At 53.1% G+C, this 20235-nt stretch overlaps 1 protein-coding gene across 2 annotated transcripts in view; it reads left to right on the forward strand.

The window, feature by feature from the left end:
* Window positions 1-20235, forward strand: part of NPLOC4 (NPL4 homolog, ubiquitin recognition factor) — a 31417-nt gene that overhangs the window by 119 nt on the left and 11063 nt on the right. The window contains exons 1-12 of one of the 2 annotated variants that reach the window (XM_075440700.1): window positions 466-604; window positions 1200-1280; window positions 3798-3910; window positions 5035-5214; window positions 7645-7693; window positions 8509-8603; window positions 9804-9927; window positions 10549-10728; window positions 12271-12357; window positions 13952-14023; window positions 14702-14828; window positions 16821-16981. In XM_075440700.1, the coding sequence (XP_075296815.1) occupies window positions 473-604; window positions 1200-1280; window positions 3798-3910; window positions 5035-5214; window positions 7645-7693; window positions 8509-8603; window positions 9804-9927; window positions 10549-10728; window positions 12271-12357; window positions 13952-14023; window positions 14702-14828; window positions 16821-16981 (1401 nt within the window). In that variant the 5' untranslated portion in view covers window positions 466-472. Of the gene's footprint in view, window positions 1-465; window positions 605-1199; window positions 1281-3797; window positions 3911-5034; window positions 5215-7644; window positions 7694-8508; window positions 8604-9803; window positions 9928-10548; window positions 10729-12270; window positions 12358-13951; window positions 14024-14701; window positions 14829-16820; window positions 16982-20235 lie in introns of those variants that run through there. The other variant, XM_075440701.1, reaches the window with a different exon arrangement.

Genomic DNA, 20235 nt, shown 5'->3' on the forward strand with positions numbered 1-20235 from the left:
GGGCGGCCGGGCCGGGGGGAGGGGCGATGAGGCAGCAGATTCCTGTGGGGCGGCGGGGCCGGGCCGCGCTCACCGCGCCCGGCGGGACCGCACCGGGCCGGCCCGGGGCCGCGCCGCCGGCCGGGGACGGAGCAAAGCCGCCGGGAGCGCGGCGGGCCCGGGGCCGGCGGTGGGGTAGCCGGGCAGCCCCCCCGGAGCGGTCCCGGGGATGGATTCCCCGCGGTTTTACCCCAGGGAGGTGCCCCCCCGGGGCGTGGGGGGTTTGGAACCGTGGCCCCGGGGTCTTGCTCAGCCCCGGGGGTCCCCCCTGCAGGGAAAGGTGCCGGAGAAGGGGCTCGTCGGTACCATAAAGGTATCCCACTACCGTCAGGCCGGGCTTGCTCCTGTGGGAGAGCGTGAAGGGGCTCCCGCGAGGTAGCACTGGAACGCCGGCAGCCCCCCACGCCCCGCCGTGTCCCCCCTCTCAGCACGCATGCTGCTGTCCTGGACGTGGCTCCGCGTTACGCGTCCGCAGGTGGACGTGCTCTTCGGAGACGCTGGAGTCACTGCTCCGGTCCCCGGCAGCACGAGGGCCCTGACGTTTACCTTTGCCACTTCCCTGCCGGTATGTGAAGAATTGTCCCTGGCCTTTTCCCCCCAGAGCTGCCAGTTTTTCCCATTTCTGACTTCAGGCTGCAGCAGAGCTGCTGTTAAATATTTCGCAGGAACAGCCTGAGCCTTGTGGCTCCTCTCCTCTTTTGCTTGGTGGCAGAAGCCGCACGCCAGCGACGTGGGTTGAAAAGTAATGACAGCGCAGGTGCCCATTAGCACCAGTTAGGCCAGGGTTTGTGTGTAGGCACCTGTGGAAGCTCTGATTCACCCTGCTTCGGAAAGTGTAATTCCGCGTCTGAGGTCAGAGCTTTGACCAAAAAAGCAGCGTTAGCGTTTTTCTCAGTGCCGGCTTCTCGCCGTGCCTCGTGCGCTGGGGTAATTGGTGCTGCGGCGTGCAAACATCGGGCTGGTGCTGCCCTGCCGCGAGCAAACCACCGCCTTGTGCGCTTGCACGCCCTGCGGAAGGGCAGTGTTAGGAGCAGGAGGGAGGAGCGGTGGGGATGCTCTGCGTCGTGCGCATGAAACCTCAGCGTGGCGTCGGCAGGCTGCGAGCGCGGGGTGGGCTCTGCCCCCCCTCGCTGACCCCCGCTGTCCTCTTAACCCCGCAGATAATCCGCGTGCAGTCGCCGGAAGGAGTGAAGCGCATCACGGCCACAAAGCGAGAAATGGTGGCAACGTTCCTCAAGAAGGTACCGCCAGCCACGCCGTGTCTTCTGGGACGGGGCTGGGCTGCCGGGGCAGACGTGCTGACGGCAGCGAGGATCGCGGCGTCCTGTGGGAAGCGGTGGTTCTATCGGTGTAGCCAAAACCAGTTTTCTCATTGCTGTTCCAGAGGGAACATCACAAAATTAAGGAGTAAAACGTATTCAGCTTTTCAGCTGGAGCTTCCCCGGGGAGGACACGTTTTTAGGGTTCTCCCGAGGAAATGGCAGCTGGGGAAGCAGAGGCGCAGGAAAGCTGGTTGTTAGTCGAGGCCTGCTGCAAGGGACTGGCCTCTTCAGGCATGATCCTGGTGGAACTCAGCTGCATGACTGGCGCTTTGCATATCGTTTGAATGTGCTTTGCGTGCCGCTGGTTTCCCGGTGTGGTTTTGGAGAGAGCGAGGAAGGGATTAAGGTGAGGCCTTGGGGCAGTGTGGGAGCCTCCGGGCTCTCCTGGGGAAGGTTTCTGCCCTGGGACAAGGGGGACGCACGGAGCGGTGGAGTCATCAGACTCGGAGCTGGCTGTGGCTCGTTCCTTGGTCTGATGCAGGGGCTCAGTGTTTAAAGTTTGCTCTTTAAGAGTGAGCAGAGTTCTCCATCTCCTTCCCTCCTGCAACTCCTCCACAGCCTGGGATGCTCAGATTAGGATTTCTTTGCTTGGTAAGAGAAGTTCTTTGTGTTCGTGCGCCTGAAGGGCCATTCTTTTATTCAGTCAGGTTTCCTTTCCCCCTGTGAGGGGGCAGGGGAGCAGACTGAAAGCTTCTGTTCAGACTGAAACCTTCTGCTGTTTGTGAGTCAGTTACTTTGTTCAAAGCTTGGGCCCGGACCGCGACAGCCATCCCCACCTGACCAAGAGAAAACCCAGAGGGATTTCAGGGCTGGGTCAGAGACTCCAGCTGCAGCCTCTGAACAGTCTGGCCCAAGGGAAGAAGCGTTGCTTGCAGAATCTCTGGAACCTGTGCAAAGCGAGCTGCTCGGTTTCAAGGGGTCATGTTACGCGAGGCGGCGTGGAACAATCGTGCTTGCAACCCGTTACTGTCGGAACAAAAGCATCGGCACTCGCAGAAATTGCCTGTTGATCTGGGGAAAGCTCTGTCCTCTTGCTGAGCGGAATACATGAAAAGTTTGGGTTTCTTTCCTGATGTCGGGCTTGCTTGAAAGAGAGAGGTTGCAGATTTTACCACACGAGAGTTGTGCGTATTCATAGCGTTGGATTTTAGTGCTGAAATGTTAATCTGTGTGGTGGATTTTGTGTTTAGCTCGATAGCCATCGGATTGCTTCCTCTGTGTTAGCAATTAACTTAGATCTCCTTGACGACCCCAGGGGAGCTGTGGAAGAAGTGTGCGGGACAGCGCATTGCAGAGTGGTGAGGGCCTCGGTAAGGACGGCGCTGTCTTTTGTAGCGCGTCCTAGGTAAGAGTACCAACAGAGTTAACTCCCAGGTGCGCTCACGTCAGAATCGAGTTAGGAACCGACCCGAGCCTTTTGTTAAACATATTCTGGAATTTGACTCCTCTAAAAAAATTGGTGAAGTCTGTGGCCTGAAGAGCCAATGCTCAGCTCTGGCGGGCGTAACGGAGGAGGTGAACCCTGCGGACGTCACGCGCCCGTTCAAACGGCAGAGCGCTTGATGCCACAGATCGCAGCGGAGCTGACGGTGGAGAAGCTGCCTTCCACGACTTCGCTCGTGGGACAGTCGTGTCTGTGGCTCATTACATTTGTCCTGTGTGCAGTCGCTGTCTCTGGGCCCTACCAAAGCCACGGAGAGATGTATTTCATAAAAATGAGGCTACTAACTTCAGAATTTAGGAAGAAACTCGTCAACTAGGGAAACTCTTAATGTCAGTTTTAAACTGATTATGTTTTTACATGGCCAAATGTGAAAACTGCTGTTGCTGTGAAGAGGCGTTTGACTGGTAGAGAGTAAAGCTGAACTGCTGAGAGGACGAGTGGGATGAGAACCTGCCTGGGGACTGAGGGGTGGCTGTTGTCAGGGTGGGCTCCATCGGGAGAAAAGAGGCGAGTGGAGAGAAACAGAAAGGAGAAGAGCGGGAAGAGCTCGGGCAGCAGGTGGTAGGTGGGAGCGGAGCTGAGGGCAGAAGGGCCTCGGAGGTGAAGCTCTGGACCGAGGAATTCTGGTTGCAGGAAGGTGAGAGTGGCTTGGCTGGTGTGAGCTGGTGAGGCTGGGATGAAGGGACTGGGTCATCGGGGAGGATAGCTGCCCCCCTGCGTCATCACAGCGCTTGCCTGGGTGTTGATAAAATACGGCGTTTGTGCTGTGTGAGACACACATTCTTTTTAAGTTGCTTTTTCAGATAAATTGCTGGTGTTACCAGGCATTTATATTTTTCTCAGTTATCCTGTGCTCTGCAGAAATGCGGGTGAATTCGGCTGAAGTTTTGCAGTAGAAGCTCCCTGGACTGAGCGCTTGCTCTGAGCAGCTTTCAACATCCAACCAGGGCTCTGAGGTATCTTAAACCTTGTCATTCTTCTCTCTCTTTCAGGTTGCGAAAGAATTTGGTTTCAGGAATAATGGGTTTTCTGTCTACACCAATAGAAACAGGACAGGAGAGATCACAGCGTCACAAAACAAATCCCTCAACTTACTGAAAATCAAGTGAGTGCTGACAGAGAGCGCTGGAGGTGGAGGGGGGGCTTTGTACAGCGGGGTGCCTCTTCTCTCAGCGTGCCCGGACTCCTCCCTCTGAACCGGGCAGCAGCAGGCAGCGTCATGTTGCAGCAGTCCCCAGCTTTCAGCTGTCACTCGCCAGCTACTCGAAGAGGGAAGCTTGATTGACGTGCCGAAACAGGGTGATTGAAATGACGGCGTGCGAGGCCGAGGCAGCCATTGCTTAGGTCACTTCTTGCGTTGTGTTTGCTCGCGGTGGTGAGGCAGCTGCAGGCCTCCCATTTGCTCTTTTCCAGCCTGCAGCGAGCTCCCTCGTCCCTGCTTTCGCTCGCGCTGTCCTTTTGTTTCAGCGTCAATGCCAGGGTCTGACAGTCCCCTGTGCAGAAGCCAGGGTTCCTGCCTGCCGCAGCCGGGCGCTTGAGGGGATCAGAGGTGCCAAACGGTGCAGTCGCTTCGTGTTTGCGTGGGCATGTCTGCATGCTGTCTGTGTCAAGAGTAATGTTAAACTGACGAAAAATACAAGAGCTGTTACCGCCGCGAGCAACTTGTCGCTGGAATGTGTCAGCGCTGGCAGCTGCCTTGGGTAGGCTGTGACCCGAGGGATCCACGCTGGTCCCCGGCCCCGCTGGAGCTCTTGCTTCTCTCTGTAGGCTCCTTTTGCCTTTTTCTTCATCTTTTTCCCTCGGTCTTGGCACCTTATGGAGCACTTGTTGGGCAAATGACCAAAGCAGCAGAAAGAGGTGTCTGGCGGAACGGCGTCGGACTGCCACGTTGGCTGGTCTGGGTGTAGTTTGTGATAATCGACACGCTCCTCCGTGCTGCGGGAGGTTTGCCGCCCGGGAGCGTGCCCTAACGGTGTGTGAACATCGGTGTGGCCTGTAACATGCCACGACCCAAGCAGAGGCGTTTCCTACCCTGTGTGGGTGCAGAGGAGCCGATTCCTCCAGGCGGTCGAGGCGACGGTCTGGTGCAGTTCAGTTGTTGGTAAAAGGGGAAGGTGGAGAGGTTGGACCTCGAGCCTTTCCCTCTGCGTGAGGCAGCATGTGTCTTACTCCCACCCCAGTGAAGCTCGTGCCCAGCTGACCCTCTGTGTTGTTTTTCCACCCCCATAGGCATGGCGATATGCTGTTCCTCTACCCCTCGAGCCCGGCTGGCTCATCCTCAGAGACCATGGACACCTCTGTCTCCCAAGGCTTGCGGCCTGTGGGGGCCCCGCAGGTGGTGGAAGATGAGATCGACCAGTATCTGATCAAACAGGACGGGAAGATTTACCGAAATCGAGACCAGCAGCTGTAAGTACGGGTGGCCTTTGTTCCTGCCGATGCGTCTGTGCCTCAGCAGAGCTGGTAACGTCTTGTCTGAAACCAGCGGCCAGGAAGCGTGCGATGGGAACTGCCTCTGAGCCGCTGCTCCGTCCCTTGCTGCCGCTGAAACGTTCACAAGGGAAAGCAGCCTTTGCCATTGTCCTGGAAGGTTAAATCGAGCTCTGGCGAGCCGAGGAAGGAAGCAGATACCAAAATCCCAGGGTCTTTGCCAGGAAGGACTCGTTCAGAGCATCTATTGTTCTGATCAAGGTGGCTTCTGCTATGGGACTTGTGATCATATATTTTGTGCTCTTAAAACATTTGGAGCTCTCTAGATTAAAATGAAGACTTTGATTTCTTCCCTGGGATGTCCTGGCAGCTGGTGCTGGGTAGAAATACGAGGTTATGCTCTGCGTGTGGCATATCGCTTGAGAAGCAGGGGCCTGCTGACTGCAGCAGCTTTTTGTCCATGTGGTCTCAATACGTAGCTTCCCGTTGCTTGGGCCCCGAGGTGACGGGTGTGTGGGGCGGCAGGGCCAGTCTCCATCTCCCAGGACAAGGAAATGTGCCTCAGCACCAGCCAGCAGCGGGCGAGCAGCAGGGTCGGGTTCGTTTTCTAATGCGGGGCGGCTCCGCGGTTGGGGACCTGAGCTCTGTCGCCGTTCCTGGCTGCCGCGCAGCCTCTCCCTGCTTGGGCAGAGCCGACAGGACCCTGCGTCGCTGTCTCCGGCGCTGCGGTGGGTGCACGTGGCGCCTTGCCTGGGGTGTCCCACGCAGGAGCACTGCTGTGCCTGCAGATCCAGCCTCTCCTTGTAAGGGAAAACTGAAAGAAGTGAAGGGAAGACCAAAGAAATGAGTGGAAGTATCCGGAGACAGAGACGTGGAAGTGGGACTTGGGTCTCTGCCTGCTTAGTTCTTGGCTTCCTTTCCACCACGTGCCTTGCTAACCTTTCTGTGAAACCAAGGAGTCCATTTTGCTCCCAGAAATGCATCAGAGCCTAACTTTGCCAAAGCCCTTAGCTGCGAGAGGTGTAGGTAAACAAAGCAGCATGCATTTTTTCTAAAAGTAATAATACAAGGGTGAGTTAATACCACCGTAAATCGATGCTGATGCTGCTAAAATGTCCTCTGGCTGGATGGTTGGTTTTTATTGCTCACCGTTAGCGACATCCCGGCTGGCTCTTGGCCTGATGTCTGTACTGGTTGTGGGCTCGGGGCTGGACCCCTCTGCAGAGTAACTTCTGAAAGGGCTCGAAGGAAAATGTTGAAGGCAACCAGGAAGTCTTCCTAAAGCGGAACAGCTCTCCTTCCCCATTGTGTTGTCTTCCATGTGGTTTTATCTTTAGTGCCGCAGCAGCGAGGAAGTTTGGAGAGACGTAGCCTTTACGTGGCAAACCCTATATAACCTTTTCAGGCTGAAGATAAATGAGGGAAATGTCACATTATTGAAACAATAAAGGCAAAACCCGCCACTCCGTGGCAAAAAACATTGTCTTTGACTTGACCACATTTTTCAAAAGAGTAAATGAAGGTATTGTTCTTAGCAGGGAGCCAAGGCGCAGGGGTGGGTATTTGTGCTGAAAAGAGCGTGTCTGGGCTTGTTCCTGTGTTTGTGAGTGCGTATCGATCCAAATGCGAAGGGATGCTGGCATTCAGCTGAGGGCATTAGCAGCCGTTAGCGCTCCTCTCGGCACATTATCTACCGCAAGACTTGGTTAAAAGCAGTCCTGCAACTGGATCCCATCCATTTTGTCTTTCCAAGAGCCAGCCTCCCCACTCCTCTCCAGAGGCCTTTGAGAACTAGCACTGCCCTGGTGCTGGGGCACAGGGGTGGGGGGAGGTTTTTTGGTGGTTTGGGGTTTTTTTTTTTAAAGCGATCGCCTCAAAAGGAGACGTTTTCCCCTCTGTTTGGTCACTTTACCCAGCAGGGCCTTATCTGTCCGATAAACACGCGCTTCCCTGTTTGTTCCAGACCATCCTCCAGTGCCTGATAAAGGATGAATGTTTTGGTTGTCTTTTTGTTAAAACCACGCAGGCCAGCCCTCTGACGCAGATCTCAAATTCTTTGAATTGAAATGCGACCTCAGTGCAGGGTTGTAAAACTCGAGAAGCTGTGATCTGACATGGGTTCACGTGGCTGTTCAGAGAGCAGAGCTGTTTGCCGGTGCCGGAGACGTTAGGAAGGTTTGATCTTGACCTGGGACCCTCGGATTTAACCTGAAGCTGTTGCTGTCTCTTTATGTGAAGTTATCTTGTGGTGACCCTTCGGTGATATTCCCTAGTGGGTGCAGAGTTGCTCAGAGCTGTGTGATTGTACAGATCTTCCACACCACAACTGTTAGTCCAGAGCAGCTTTTACAGGTGAACTTTTCCCTTATTAAAGAAGACTTAATGCTGCTTCTATTTCTCTCTGCGCAGGTGTCGCCACGGCCCCTTGGGTAAATGTGTGCACTGCGTACCGCTGGAGGTAAGAGCCCCCAGAACGTGCCCTAGAAAGCTGCACAACAGCCTGACCGCTCGAATTCGGTTTCTTCCAGTACGAAGGCGTTCCCTCGAAGCGCTGCTCACGTAAAGATGGCAGCTCTGGGTCAGAATCCTGCCGTGCACTGTCAAAGGTGCCGGCTCGCACCCAGCGTCTCGAAAGCTCTAGGCCTCCGTGACCCTGGGCTTATCCTGGTTAATGCTCTGTTTTTCTGCAGTAATGGGTTTAACAGAAAGTGCTTTAGAAAAGCTCCAATTTTCCTTCCTCTTTGCTCTTGCCTGGATCTTCTTGTTTCATCCCCTCTCTCGTGGATCCCGGCACTTCCCAGCTTAACCGTGTATTATTCAGCTTGAAGGCAGCTTCAGTAACACCCACAAACGTGCTAAGCTGCATAATTTGTGGTGCGAGGCAGTGATCCCTCAGAAGGCGCTGCGAGCCGGGATGGCTGTTCCCCCGCTTCCCCGCCGTGCGCTCTGGAAGTTCTTTGGCCCTGTCTGAGCAGCTGGGCTTTTTGTTTGTTGTTCGATATTGAAAGGAAAAAGCATTTTGCCTTTGAGGCTCATTCTGATTTGTGGAGCCAATCTGTTGTAAAAGTAGGAGGCGATAATAAAACTGGCAGTTGTAAAGCCCCGCTGTTTCTATCACAGTAGTAGCTGCCTGGAAAATGAGCCTAAATTTTCTTGATTGTTTCCACATTGAGAGCCGGTGGGGTTGACTCTAGAACATCCATTTGTTTGGTGATCAGTGTATGATCAGACAGGTGTCTGACCTGGCTTTGCTTTGTGTGGTGTTTTTGGCAGCCTTTTGATGAGGATTATTTAAACCATCTGGAACCTCCTGTGAAGCATATGTCGTTCCATGCCTACATCAGGAAGCTGACCGGAGGGGCAGACAAGTAAGAAAATCTGTGCGTTTACGGGAATCTAGTCGTAGCTTCTTTTTTAAAATACAAATGAAAGCACGGACAGGTCTCACCAGAGCGGTGTTGGATACAACTATTGAGTGGCAAACTGAGGAGAAAAGAAGAAAAGGAGAAAAAAAAAAAAAGGAAAAGGCAGGGGGGAAAAATTAAATCTTTTTCTTCTTTTCTTTTTTTTTTTTTTTTCCCCTGTGGCAATGTAATTGCTTCCAGGAAACACTACTGATGGGGGAAGAAGGCCAGATGGAAGGAAAAAGGTTCCCTAATTATACCAGGCTCCAAGCTGGGGTCTCAAACCTTGCAGAGAGGCACTGAGACCGTGGTGGACCTGGGGAGCTTGTGTTCACCAACGGCTTTGCTTGCCTACAAACATGAATAGGACAGAAAGACGAGCCTAACGTTGCTCAGGGCCTGACTCTGCCCTGTCCCGTGCTCTGTGTGTTTGTAGCGAAACCCTTTCTTGTTGTGGTGCCGTGGTTCTCCACCCACTAACTGGAAAACACGGCGTCCTGCCCCGCGACGGGTGGAAGATGCTGTGGTGACGCCAGCCAGACAAGCGCTGAGCAGAGAGGAAGCTGGAAGAAGTATTGATGTCTTTATGCCTCGCTGTGGCGCCCGTGTTCAGCAAAGGATCGAAAGTCCGCTGTGTTGTGAAATGCAGCTCCTGTGGCTGAGCTATTCAGAGGTGTAACCTTCTCCCTCCTCTTCCGAAATGCCGCTGGGATTTTTTTAATGTCTTTGTGAGATGCAGCTGAAGTCCCTAATACTTTCATTTGAAGGGAACTTCCCTTTGCAGGAAGCCTTGCGCACATGAAAGGAGCTCTGATTTGCCCTAGAAGCATAATCTATTACTTCCCACGTGCTGCATAAATTATTTAAGCAGGGTCCTGTGAGTTTTCTGTCTCTGCTCTTGCTCTAACATCTGCTTAGGAGCTGGGTCGGGGAGCACATTTTGGCCTCTTGACCTCCCTCGCTGAGTGGGCAGCAGAAGCTGCTCGGGGACCACAGGAGCGGAGCACCTCCCCATGGGAGTCTACAGGGTGCTTTGAGATCCTCTGGAGATGCAAAGCGTTGGTGTCTGCTCTGCCCAGCTTCCTCCATGATATTTCTAGTCAGTTGCTTTTTTTGAGAGGCATTTACTGTGGTAACAGCAGCCTTCTCTTCTCCTTCTTGTAGGGGGAAGTTTGTTGCCCTGGAAAACATCAGCTGCAAGATCAAATCGGGCTGTGAAGGGCACCCTCCCTGGCCAGAAGGCATCTGCACAAAGTGCCAGCCAAGCGCCATCACTCTCAACAGACAGGTGAGACGCAGCTCGCAGGAGCCCTGGTGCTTAAAGCTGAGAAGGGGCTTGGCCTTGATTTTCGGAGAGATGACTTCAAGAACAGCCAACCTGGAGCAAGAAGCTTCTGCATATTGGCAGTTGTTGGGAAATGGCGGTTAAGGTCTTCAGTCCTTGCAGAAAAGGACTCCAAAATGTGTCTGGTTCAGCAGTTTCCTCTTACTGTGGAGGACATCTGAGTTGGCACCACTAGCGATGAGTCTCCGCTCTTTTTCCTCATGGGATCCAAAAGGCCACACGCTGTTTCTTCTTGTTTCCTCTTAAATTTCACTCTATTTTTTTAGTTGCAAAGGCGCTTGCGGTACGGGCCTCAGTAAAGAAGCCAAGCTAATGGGGTGGTGGGGGTGCTCAGTGCTTCCCCGCACTCCAGCCCGTGGTGGGTTCTGCGTGCTGGGCAGGGGAGCGGCGCTGAAGGCAGCGGTGGGAGAGGGAGGGAGGCAGCGAGCTTTCCCCGTCCCTGCTCTGGCAGGGTTCGGCTGTGACGGGGTGGTGTGCGTCCTGGGCAGCTGGGAAGGTGTTGGCGATAGGCAGACTGGACGGACCTAGTCGAGGGTGGCCTGACGCTTGCACTTTGTCGAACAGAAATACAGGCATGTTGACAACATCATGTTTGAGAACCACACAATTGCAGATCGCTTCCTAGACTTCTGGCGGAAGACAGGAAACCAACATCTCGGGTATCTCTACGGCCGGTACACGGAGCACAAGGACATCCCTCTGGGGATCCGGGCGGAGGTTGCTGCCATCTATGAACCCCCACAGGTAAAAGCTGGGTGCCGTGGCGTCAGTTTTGACTCCTAAACACGATTGGGGAACAGGGAAATGCTTTTTTGTTTGGGAAACCTCACTCAGTGTTTCAGCTCCGTAAGGAAAATGGTCTCATGAAAAAGATGTTGTGGTTTATGTCTTTGTGTATGTCACTGCCGCTGAAAGAATTTAAAACCCAGATTTGCTTTTTGTTATTTTTACATTTTCTTTTAGTTTGTGCTCAGATGATGTAAGGCAAGGGAGACTTCATAACAGTGGATCTCACTTTTTGCGTTTCCATGATCGCTGGGTTGCCAAGGTTATGGTGCGGAACAGCTTGAAAACGAATTCTGTGCTAGGAAAAAAAATGTTGTGGCCCTTGCTTCAGCTTCTTATCAGCTCTCTGGGTAAATGTAAGCAGTTCAGTTAGGCAAAAATGAAGTCCGCTGCCTTGATGGAGCGGATGAGCTTTGGTGCCTCAGAGCCGGCGGGAGTCCCCGCTAGATGGTGCCCGGCATCGCGCAGCGCCGTGCAGCACCGTGCAGCTCCGCGCTCGGTGCCGCTGAGCCCTTCCGGGAGGCTGCAGCCAGAGCCAGGCCGCCGAGCCCAGCGTCCTAGGGAACCCAAAAAGTTGAATTTGGTGTTGGAGAGCTGAAAATGGGGGTGGAAAAGCCGCTCTGCCCACAACGCCAGGCTCAGCTTGAAGTGGGGGTTTGCCTGCTGGCTGCCTCACCGCTGATCAAAGTCACTTTTCTAAGCGCGGGTGCGATGTATACAAACGTGTCATGGTGGATCGTGTGCTTCGTCCCCTCTTGATGACTTCTGCAGGGTTGCTAGAGTGAAATGCAACAGATTTAAAGAACAAATAGATCTTTGGGAGTGTGTGTGTGAGAGCACGATTCTAAGCCTTTTAGAAGTTCATCCCCTGCTTTCCAATCTGAGCAGAGCCGTGCCCTCTATTGTTTCAGTATCGCTGTTAAGCACCTGCTTTGGAAGTTCATATGCTTCTAGTTGTGCACAGTAAAAGCAAGGAAGCTGTTGCTCTCCTGGCAAGCAGTCTCTGCTGTGCTTCTTGACACGGCATCTCCTCACGCGAGAAAGCTCGCCTCCGAAACGCGCCCAGATGGAGCAGTGTTTTCCGGAGCGCGGGGGGAAGGCCTGGGTGTGGGCTCTTGGATTCACTGGGTTTCTGCCTCGCTGCTGCTCAGCGATTCAAACAAACGAAGCGGCGGTACAGAGCTGGCAGGTTGAACACAGAGCTTTGGAAAATTTATATGATCTCTCGCCTTTTCCAGAGTGCTGGGAACCAGCAGTGGCCTGTTTGCAAATGCTGAGTCTTTCATTCATAAACCCCGATGTGGTTTGCAAACCGAGCTGAAGAGCTCCGACAGGATGGGTCTGTGAATAGAGGAGGTCTCTGGGGTGAAACCAGGCAGTGGCGATGCTGAAGGGGAAACCCAGACCTCCGCTCCCGTCCTCTGCCTCGCTCCTGACAATGGCTAAGTGTACGGTGGTTTTTCCTGTTCTGTCTTACTGGTGAGTTTTTCTTTGCTGCAGATCGGTACGCAGAACAGCCTGGAGATCCTGGAAGATCCAAAAGCCGAGGTTGTGGATGAGATCGCTGCAAAGCTTGGACTGAGAAAGGTTAGGACGTTGTTGGATCTCGTGCGTCTTTGTATGGCAGTGAGGAGAGTCACTGGCAGTTCTCTTCAGCGCCATGGGGTTATTCAAGACCATTTGGGCATATCTGAAATCTGGCTTAAGTGTCAGTAGCTCTTACGCTTTTAGGTATAAAAAAGCGAAACAAGAGCATTTTCCTGAGCACAAGCATCTAGCAGGGCTGTGCAGCTGAAGTCAGCAGTTCTCTGTCATGAATGACATCAAAGGGAGTAGCAGAGAAGCAGAAACACGATTTTCCCTTTATTTGTCCTTAGATAGAAGCCGTTCCTGGTAGCATCTCCCCGGTGAGTGCTAATTTGGAGCAGATGTAGCTGGAGTTGCCTTCCGAGTTTGTTCTTCCTTTTGACAGCATCGGTGCTCCAATTCCAGGCACAGAGGCTGCTGCTCCTTTTTTGTTCTCCTCTGTGGGGTTCCGTCCCTCGGCGCTGCTCAGGCAGGCTGCGGGCAGTTAGTCTGTGCGTTGGTTTGGAGGTGCAGGTCCCCAGCAGCTCAGCCTCAGGCCTCTCTTCCCCTTGTCCCGCAGCCTGCCAGGACGTCCGGATGGTGAGAGCTGCTGGTTTGCATCTCTCAAACCTGTGCTGATATTTTCCGGTTTAGGAAATCTTTTGGTATCGTGTCAATGCCAGGAATGAGATGTAGACAAACAAGATTTGACTTGCTAAAGAGAACACAAATTAGAAAAGAGTCAGTAGAGTAGACTATAAACATCTGCGGTGAGGTCTTTTGTTCTCTGAAGATAAGATCTTGAGCCTTTTGCCAGCATCTGAAGCAAAGCTCCTGTACGCTTTATTTATTTCCATGCTTTTCCTCTGCTTCTCACATGAGGTATTTTTACGTGTAACGTACTGCTGGTTGCAGATTTGTGTCTGTCTGGGCTCTGCTGGGAGCCTGAATCAGCAGTTCTTCCTCTGCAGGGTTAATGCTGCGGGAGTTGGCCGGGAGGCGGCTGATCGGAGCTGCTTTTAGCAGTTTGTAGCACGTGTGCGTAGAAGGGTTCACGCAGCGGTGTGTGTGTACACATCTATACTCCTATGTGCAAACAATGCAGAAAGCAGGAGTGGTTTTTTTGGATCAGGGCAGACTCTGATTTGGAATGAATCATACTCCAGTGGGAACATACGAGCTTTATCTTAACTAGCGACTGCGAGCCTCAAAATGAGATCATGTGAGCTGCTTTGTCATCTGCTGGCACTCCCGACGCTGCTTCGCTCTGAACGCTCGATAGGAAATGCTTTTTGCCGTGGGTGGGAGGAGGTAGCGGCTGAGAGGCCTCTTGCAGCCTCCAGATCTTTCCATGAAAAAATATTCCATAGTGAAACATAAAGCTGCAGGTGCCCCCGGCCAGCCAGCTGGCATGCTGCTCCTGGAAATCGGATTCAAATGAGCCCGGCACAGCTGGGAGAGCCATTTCCTTCAGGCAGCATACAGCAGGGCCGTGCGAGGAGCCAAGAACATCTTGTCCTGCTAGGAGAAAATGTATAAGCTCTCTTCTGGTTTGTTTTTTTTTTTTTCCCCCTTCTCTTCTTAAAGCACCTCTCTCCATAACGCTTCTTTATAGGTTGGCTGGATATTTACTGATCTGGTCTCTGAAGACACACGGAAAGGGACTGTTCGATACAGCAGAAACAAGGTGAGATTCAAGCGTGCAACTAATTACAGCTGCTAGGACGGAGGGTTGGTGTCATCGCCTGAACGCTGGCTGTGCCAAGCAGAGCGCAGAGCCAGGGCAGCGCAGGTGACGCTGGGACTGGAATTCTTCTGAAACATGGTTTTTCGGAAGCTGCTGAAGGAAGAGGAGCTTGAGCTCAAAGAGAGCTGCTAGGGTTTGAAGCTGTTTGGATAGCATGCGAAGCTGCCTGCAGCCCTTTGCCCACTCTGCTGTACGAAAAGGGCGCTGGCGGTTTCAGGAAATGTGGTGGAGTGGAGGGAGTGGGGTGGTGTGAGGTGCAGACTCAGCGAGCAAAGTGACTCAGAGGATGTTCCTATGGGCTGGGCTTTGTGAGATCTACGTGGCTCAGACTTCGACCTCAGTTTCCTGTGATTCTGAAATCAGTCCTTCTTTGGAAAACGAAGCCCTGTAAGGTGTGTGCGGGTGGGTGGAACTAGGAGTAGGACAGTCCTGCTGGCGAGAGCCAGGCCCGGGGCTGGAGAGCTGACATGTCGCATTCTTTTCCCAGTCTCTGCAGCGACTTTCTACGAAAGCATGTTTTCCTAGGGTGTTGGTAGTTTCCTTTGGCTGCAGACCAGGGAAATAGGTCTAGGCTACGTCACGTTGTCCTTTCTATTGACATTTCTGCTCTTCCCTCAGGACACGTATTATCTAAGTGCAGAAGAGTGCATCACAGCTGGAAACTTTCAGAACCAGCAGCCCAACATCTGTCGCCTTTCTCCAGATGGTCATTTTGGATCCAAGTTTGTCACAGTTGTGGCTACAGGTATAAACTGGCCTCGGCTTGCCCTGGCTCTCGTGGTGACACGTGAGTTATCTCTTGTTAACAGAAGAAGAATATGCAGCTCTGCCAGAAGAAGTCTGATGTCCTGGTCCCCGTCTGTCCTATTTAACAAGGGTTTTGCCTTGCTCTGTCAAGTAAAATACCTTTTCGTTCTTTGCGCTATCTTCTCTGCAATTATTTACCCTGTCCCCTGCAGGGAAGTTAGCTGAGGCTCAGACCTGGAGCATCCACCTCTCTGATCCAGAAAGCATTTTTTGCCTGCAGCCGGAGGAAAAAGTGTTGCTCACTTTTCTGTTTCAAATCTTTAAGCTCCAGATTCTGTTGCCTGAAAGCGGCAGTGCAGAACCACAGCAGTCCGGATCCTGAAAGTCGCTCTGGCTGATTCAGCATAAAGGAGGGACCTTTATCTCCCTTGTGTCGCTGTCAGGGAAACCCTTAACGTAGGATGCTGTGCTCTTCCAAGCATGGAAACATTTTTTTGTTTGTCTGAATAAAACGGAGAAGCCTGCAAAACGCTTTGATTTGTCACCTCTGATTTTAGCCATTTTCACAGCACGTCTCCGGAGGCCCTGCGGAAGAGTCTGCGCTGCTGGGGCTGTGAGGGGAGATGTTGGCGTGTGCTGGGAGAGTTGTAGTGCTGGAAGTTCAGTCTGCTTCTCTCCACGGGATGACACATGTATTCAGTTAAAACTTCCCTGGAGCAGATATGCCGGGTTCTGGGTCTATTTAAAACAATGACAAAAACGCACGGCTTCCACATAGCATCCAACTTAAAAACTGAAAGTGTGATATTATGTTGGCTCCTCTGAGCCCAGGTTTTGTAAGTGTTCCCGGAGCCTTTTTCGGCGAAATCGCTCTCGTTCAGTTAACAGGCCCGTGCAGTCAGACAGCTGCCTGTGCATTCCAAACTGCTAAACGCATCCATCTTGCATGAAAGATAGATAGATGTGTATCTCACTCGTTCTTTTGCTTATTTATTTATTTCTGGGAGTTTTTAAACAAAGCGTTTTGCTGAGAAAATGATGGCTAGCTTTGTTCAGGCCTTCCCTGTGTCTTGGGCAATGTTTAATTTCTAGTGTTTGTTCTGGAGCAGTGAATGATTGAGGTTAGAGATCAAAGGATAGAAAACGAATATTTCCTCTTTTCTGTTCCAGATAATTTCATTCTCTTCTTCTAAATCAGCCCATCAGGTTTCTATTTAAACGCTTGATTCCTTCCTTTTGTGCCATATAAATGTGCTTGGATAGTTTGCATCAACTTTGCCTTTAAATCCTCTACATGGATTAATTCCTATCCCCTCCTGAATTCCTAGGTTTGGAAATAGTAACGTTTTCCTACCATCTGTCTGTATCTTCTCTTTCCAGTTGTATTCTAATGACATATGACCTGATGTTGCTTACATTATCCAAATTAAAGCACCAAGCATGTGATCTATCGGCGAGCCAGGATCTTAATTTCCACTTTCCATGTCAGATTTCCACCAAGCCATCCATTACGGGCTGGGAAAATGCTTTTTCTTCTCAGGCCTGACATTGCTGGGTGACCAACCCCGAATCCGCAGCTCGTGGTTCCTTGGAAATGGAACAGGCTCACAGGAGCTGGCGGCCTGGTTGTGTTCTGAAAGAGAGAAGATACCTGCGGGGTGGTGGGAGGGTGACGCTGTCAGGAGCCTTCCGAAGGGGCAGCTTCGCCGCCGTTCAGCTCCTGGCAGAGCACTCCTGCTGTCGCTCCGGGGGTCTGTCCTGTTAGGGTGGCTGTGAAAATGCGTGTCACTAAATAAACGCAGAGCTCGGAGGGGATTCTTGCCTAGCAGTGCTTCCCGTGCAGCAGCACCGGCGCTTTCATCTCGCCGTTCTGCGCTCTTAGCAAGACAGGACAGTCGTGTTGAGCGCTGCTCTTCGAGTCGTGCCTCTCGGAGCTGCGCTGGGCAGATCGCTTTCGTGGTGGGGTCTCAGCCAGCCTCTTCTCTTCCAGGCGGTCCCGACAACCAGGTCCACTTCGAGGGGTACCAGGTCTCGAATCAGTGCATGGCGCTGGTTCGAGATGAGTGTTTGCTGCCCTGCCGAGATGCACCGGAGCTGGGCTACGCCAAGGAGTCCAGCAGCGAGCAGTATGTGCCTGATGTGTTCTATAAGGTAAGGGCTGCGTGCCTGGGGACCGGGGGAGCTGCCAAAACGGCTCTGCCACGTGTCTGGAGATCAGTGTGGTCAGCTCAGGAGAGGATGTCTTTGAGGTCTGAACTATTTTCAGTAGTAACCGTTCACCACATGTCTGCAAAGTAATTGCATAAGCTCCATTTCCCCCTCGTAAACGTGCCGCTACGGTTTCCAGTGCAGCAGTAGCCATTGGCTATCCAGCTTCTAACTGAGGTCTGCAGTGATCCGCCCAGAGCCCGTAGCAAGTGCTCCGAATTCACCTCCTCTTCCGTATTTGTTGGCAGTATTTGCCATGCTTCTCTGTTGATTTTAATGCCCAGCTGAGTTCAGCTTCCTCCACTGCACAGCCGTATGATGTGTGCTAGCGCAACTGGCGTGGTGAAAGCGGTGGGTTCCTTATGCGGCGCTGGGGATTCGCTCATGCGTGACGTGTTTACGGGCACCAACTGGACAGCAGATGCAGGAAAAGCTTGTGTAGTTTGTGCAGCAAGAGGAAGGATGGCCCTGTGCATGCTTCTCTGCAACAAAAGGAAGGTGCGAAGGCTTTCAGAGCACGGGAAGGACCAGGATGTGCGCATCCTGTTCTCGGATCAGACAATAAACTCTACAAACTGGTCCTGAGGAGCAGCAGGGGATACGTGCATCCAGAACACCCTTAGGTGAAGCGTCGTGCAGGAGCGCTGCTGGTAGCCTGTCTGCGGCAGTTTTCGGGACAGCTGGTTAGCGGTGGATGGACTGTCATCGTTCCCTTGACAGTTGTTTCTGGAGATCTTCGGCCCCCCTGGTATTGCGGGGCCGGGTTAGAAACTTGAGGACAGGATCTTAGCTGAGGCTAATAGCACTGCTCCTCAAACTTGTCTATGTTGGTGCCCCGTGAGGAAGGACAGAGGAAATAATTAACGGCACTGCTTGCCAACTAATTAGCTGTCCATCACCCAGGTTCGTTATCTCGTTCTTGTCTGTGTCTGATATTCACAGCCCGCTCAGCCCGCAGCACTCCTGCCGCCTGTGTTAAAGCTGTCCGTTGAGGAGCACAGGATGAGCAAAGCTGCCCTCATTTGAGATGACTGAAAGGAGCGTTTTGTGCGCCAGCGACAGAAACGGAGCTGGTCAGAATGCTCCCGTATGCCCTGAACCTGCAACGCTGGCCTGGGTGAATGAGGCTGTCCTGCCCCTCCACCCCTGAATGCTGAACTGCTGGCTTGTCTTGACGCCCCCTGAAAATGAGGAACAGCTCTTGGCTAAACTCAGTGCTCGAGAGGAGAGGTAGATGGAATCCGTGCCTTTTTCCTCAGCACGCAGACAGCTTGCTCTTAGGAGCTGATAAGCCAGGTCCGACTGAGATACAGCGGAGCTCGGTTGTGCAAGGGTTGGCCCTGAACGCGAAGCTGAGATCATCTCCTGGCGTGCTGCGGTCCTGCTCCGGAGGAGCCCGCGCTGTGCCACAGTCCGGGTGCAGCCTTGCAGGAGGTCCCGCAGGTCTGTGTTCCACATGTGGGCCACCCTGGGTGTTCGGGCGAGCAGGAAGCCGGTGGGTGTTCCCATAAGGTCTTCACTCCCATCCGTAATCCGAAGCAGGGAGATAAACAAAATGCGAACTGATGGCTCCAGCCTTCTGTGGAAATTTCCATGAGCCACTGATTCACTGGGTCGGGCTGCAGCTTATTTCATATGTTTTATAACTTCGGTCCGTAATTGCCTTTTTCATGATGTGCTCAAGGAAGGCTTGAGGACTGCTCTGGCGGGTGGAATTGTCCTTCAGCCTCGAACGTGTTTGGCTGTAGGATCTCTTAATTTTTTTGGAATGTTCTTAAATCAATGGAAAGCTTAGTCACTCCTGGCTTTGAAAACCTTTGGGGTCTCATTAAACGCGTGAGGCTTGAGGGTCAGAGACACTACCTCATAGTTACTGGGTTGGTGACAGCAGTGGTGTCAAAGCGTTTGTTAAAGACAGGACGAGGAGCGGGAGTCCGGAGCTCGGCCTCGCGGCAGAGGACAGCTGGTTTGTGGTGCAGCACCCTGCTCCCCCTTCCTCTGCTGAAACCGCAGGAGCCGAGCAGCTTTGTCCCCCCTCCTCGTGGTGGGGGTCCCCCTCTGTGCTGCCCCCCAGCTGGCTTTGGGCAGAAAGCTGCGTTTTTGAGTAGCTGCTGCGTTCTGTCTCGGCTGAGAAGCTGTTGCTGGTAGAAGGATAAGCCTGTGTGTAGATTTCTATGTAGTATGCAAATATTCATTTGAAAAGGTTCTCCTTCCCCTCTGCTCTGCCCTGGTGAGGCCCCATCTGCAGTGCTGTGTCCAGTGCTGGGCTCCCCACTTCAAGAAAGATGAGGAGCTACTGGAGAGAGTCCAGTGGAGGGCTATGAGGATGAGGAGGGGACTGGAGCATCTCTCCTCCGAGGAGAGGCTGAGGGAGCTGGGCTTGTTCAGCCTGGAGAAGAGAAGGCTGCGAGGGGACCTTAGAAAGGCCTCTAAATATCTGCAGGGTGGGGGTCAGGAGGATGGGGCCAGACTCTTTCCAGTGGTGCCCAGCGACAGGACAAGGGGCAACGGGCACAAACTGAAGCCGAGGAAGCTCCAGCTGAACCCGAGGAAGAACTTCTTCCCTCTGAGGGTGACGGAGCCCTGGCCCAGGCTGCCCAGGGAGGCTGTGGAGTCTCCTTCTCTGGAGATATTCCAGCCCCGCCTGGCCGCGGTGCTGTGCAGCCTGCTGTGGGTGACCCTGCTTGGGCAGGGGGTTGGGCTGGGTGACCCACAGAGGTCCCTGCCAACCCTGAACATGCTGGGATTCTGGGATTCTGTGATTCTGTGAAAAGCCCTTTAGGATGAAAGGAGCTACACAAATTTATTCTAACTGGATGAGAACCAGAAGGCTGGTGTTTGTGGGGTATGGATGTATTTATAGAACAACGAGGCATCCAGATGCAAGGCAAAATCAGCTGAGCTCTCGTGTCTGCCTACAGCCGGGCAGCGCAGCGGATCCACCTTTGGCTTTGCGAACAGGAAAAGGTGCTGCTGTTTGCGTCTTCGGCGCAGCGTAAGCCAGCAGCTGTCCTTCGGTCACGTTGTTGGAAGGTGTCCGGTACCTCCAACTGTGGCGGGTGGTGCTGCTTCAGCGAGGAGCGTGCAGAAATGCAGCTGGGTTGGCGACGCTGCAGGCGCAGGAAGGGCGTGAGGACCGGCGCTGCGGGCGGGAGAGCCGTGGCTTTGGGAGCTTGGCTGCACAGGCGAAGGGGTGC

Source organism: Opisthocomus hoazin, chromosome 21, assembly GCF_030867145.1.
Source record: "Opisthocomus hoazin isolate bOpiHoa1 chromosome 21, bOpiHoa1.hap1, whole genome shotgun sequence".
Taxonomy (NCBI): Eukaryota; Metazoa; Chordata; class Aves; order Opisthocomiformes; family Opisthocomidae; genus Opisthocomus; species Opisthocomus hoazin.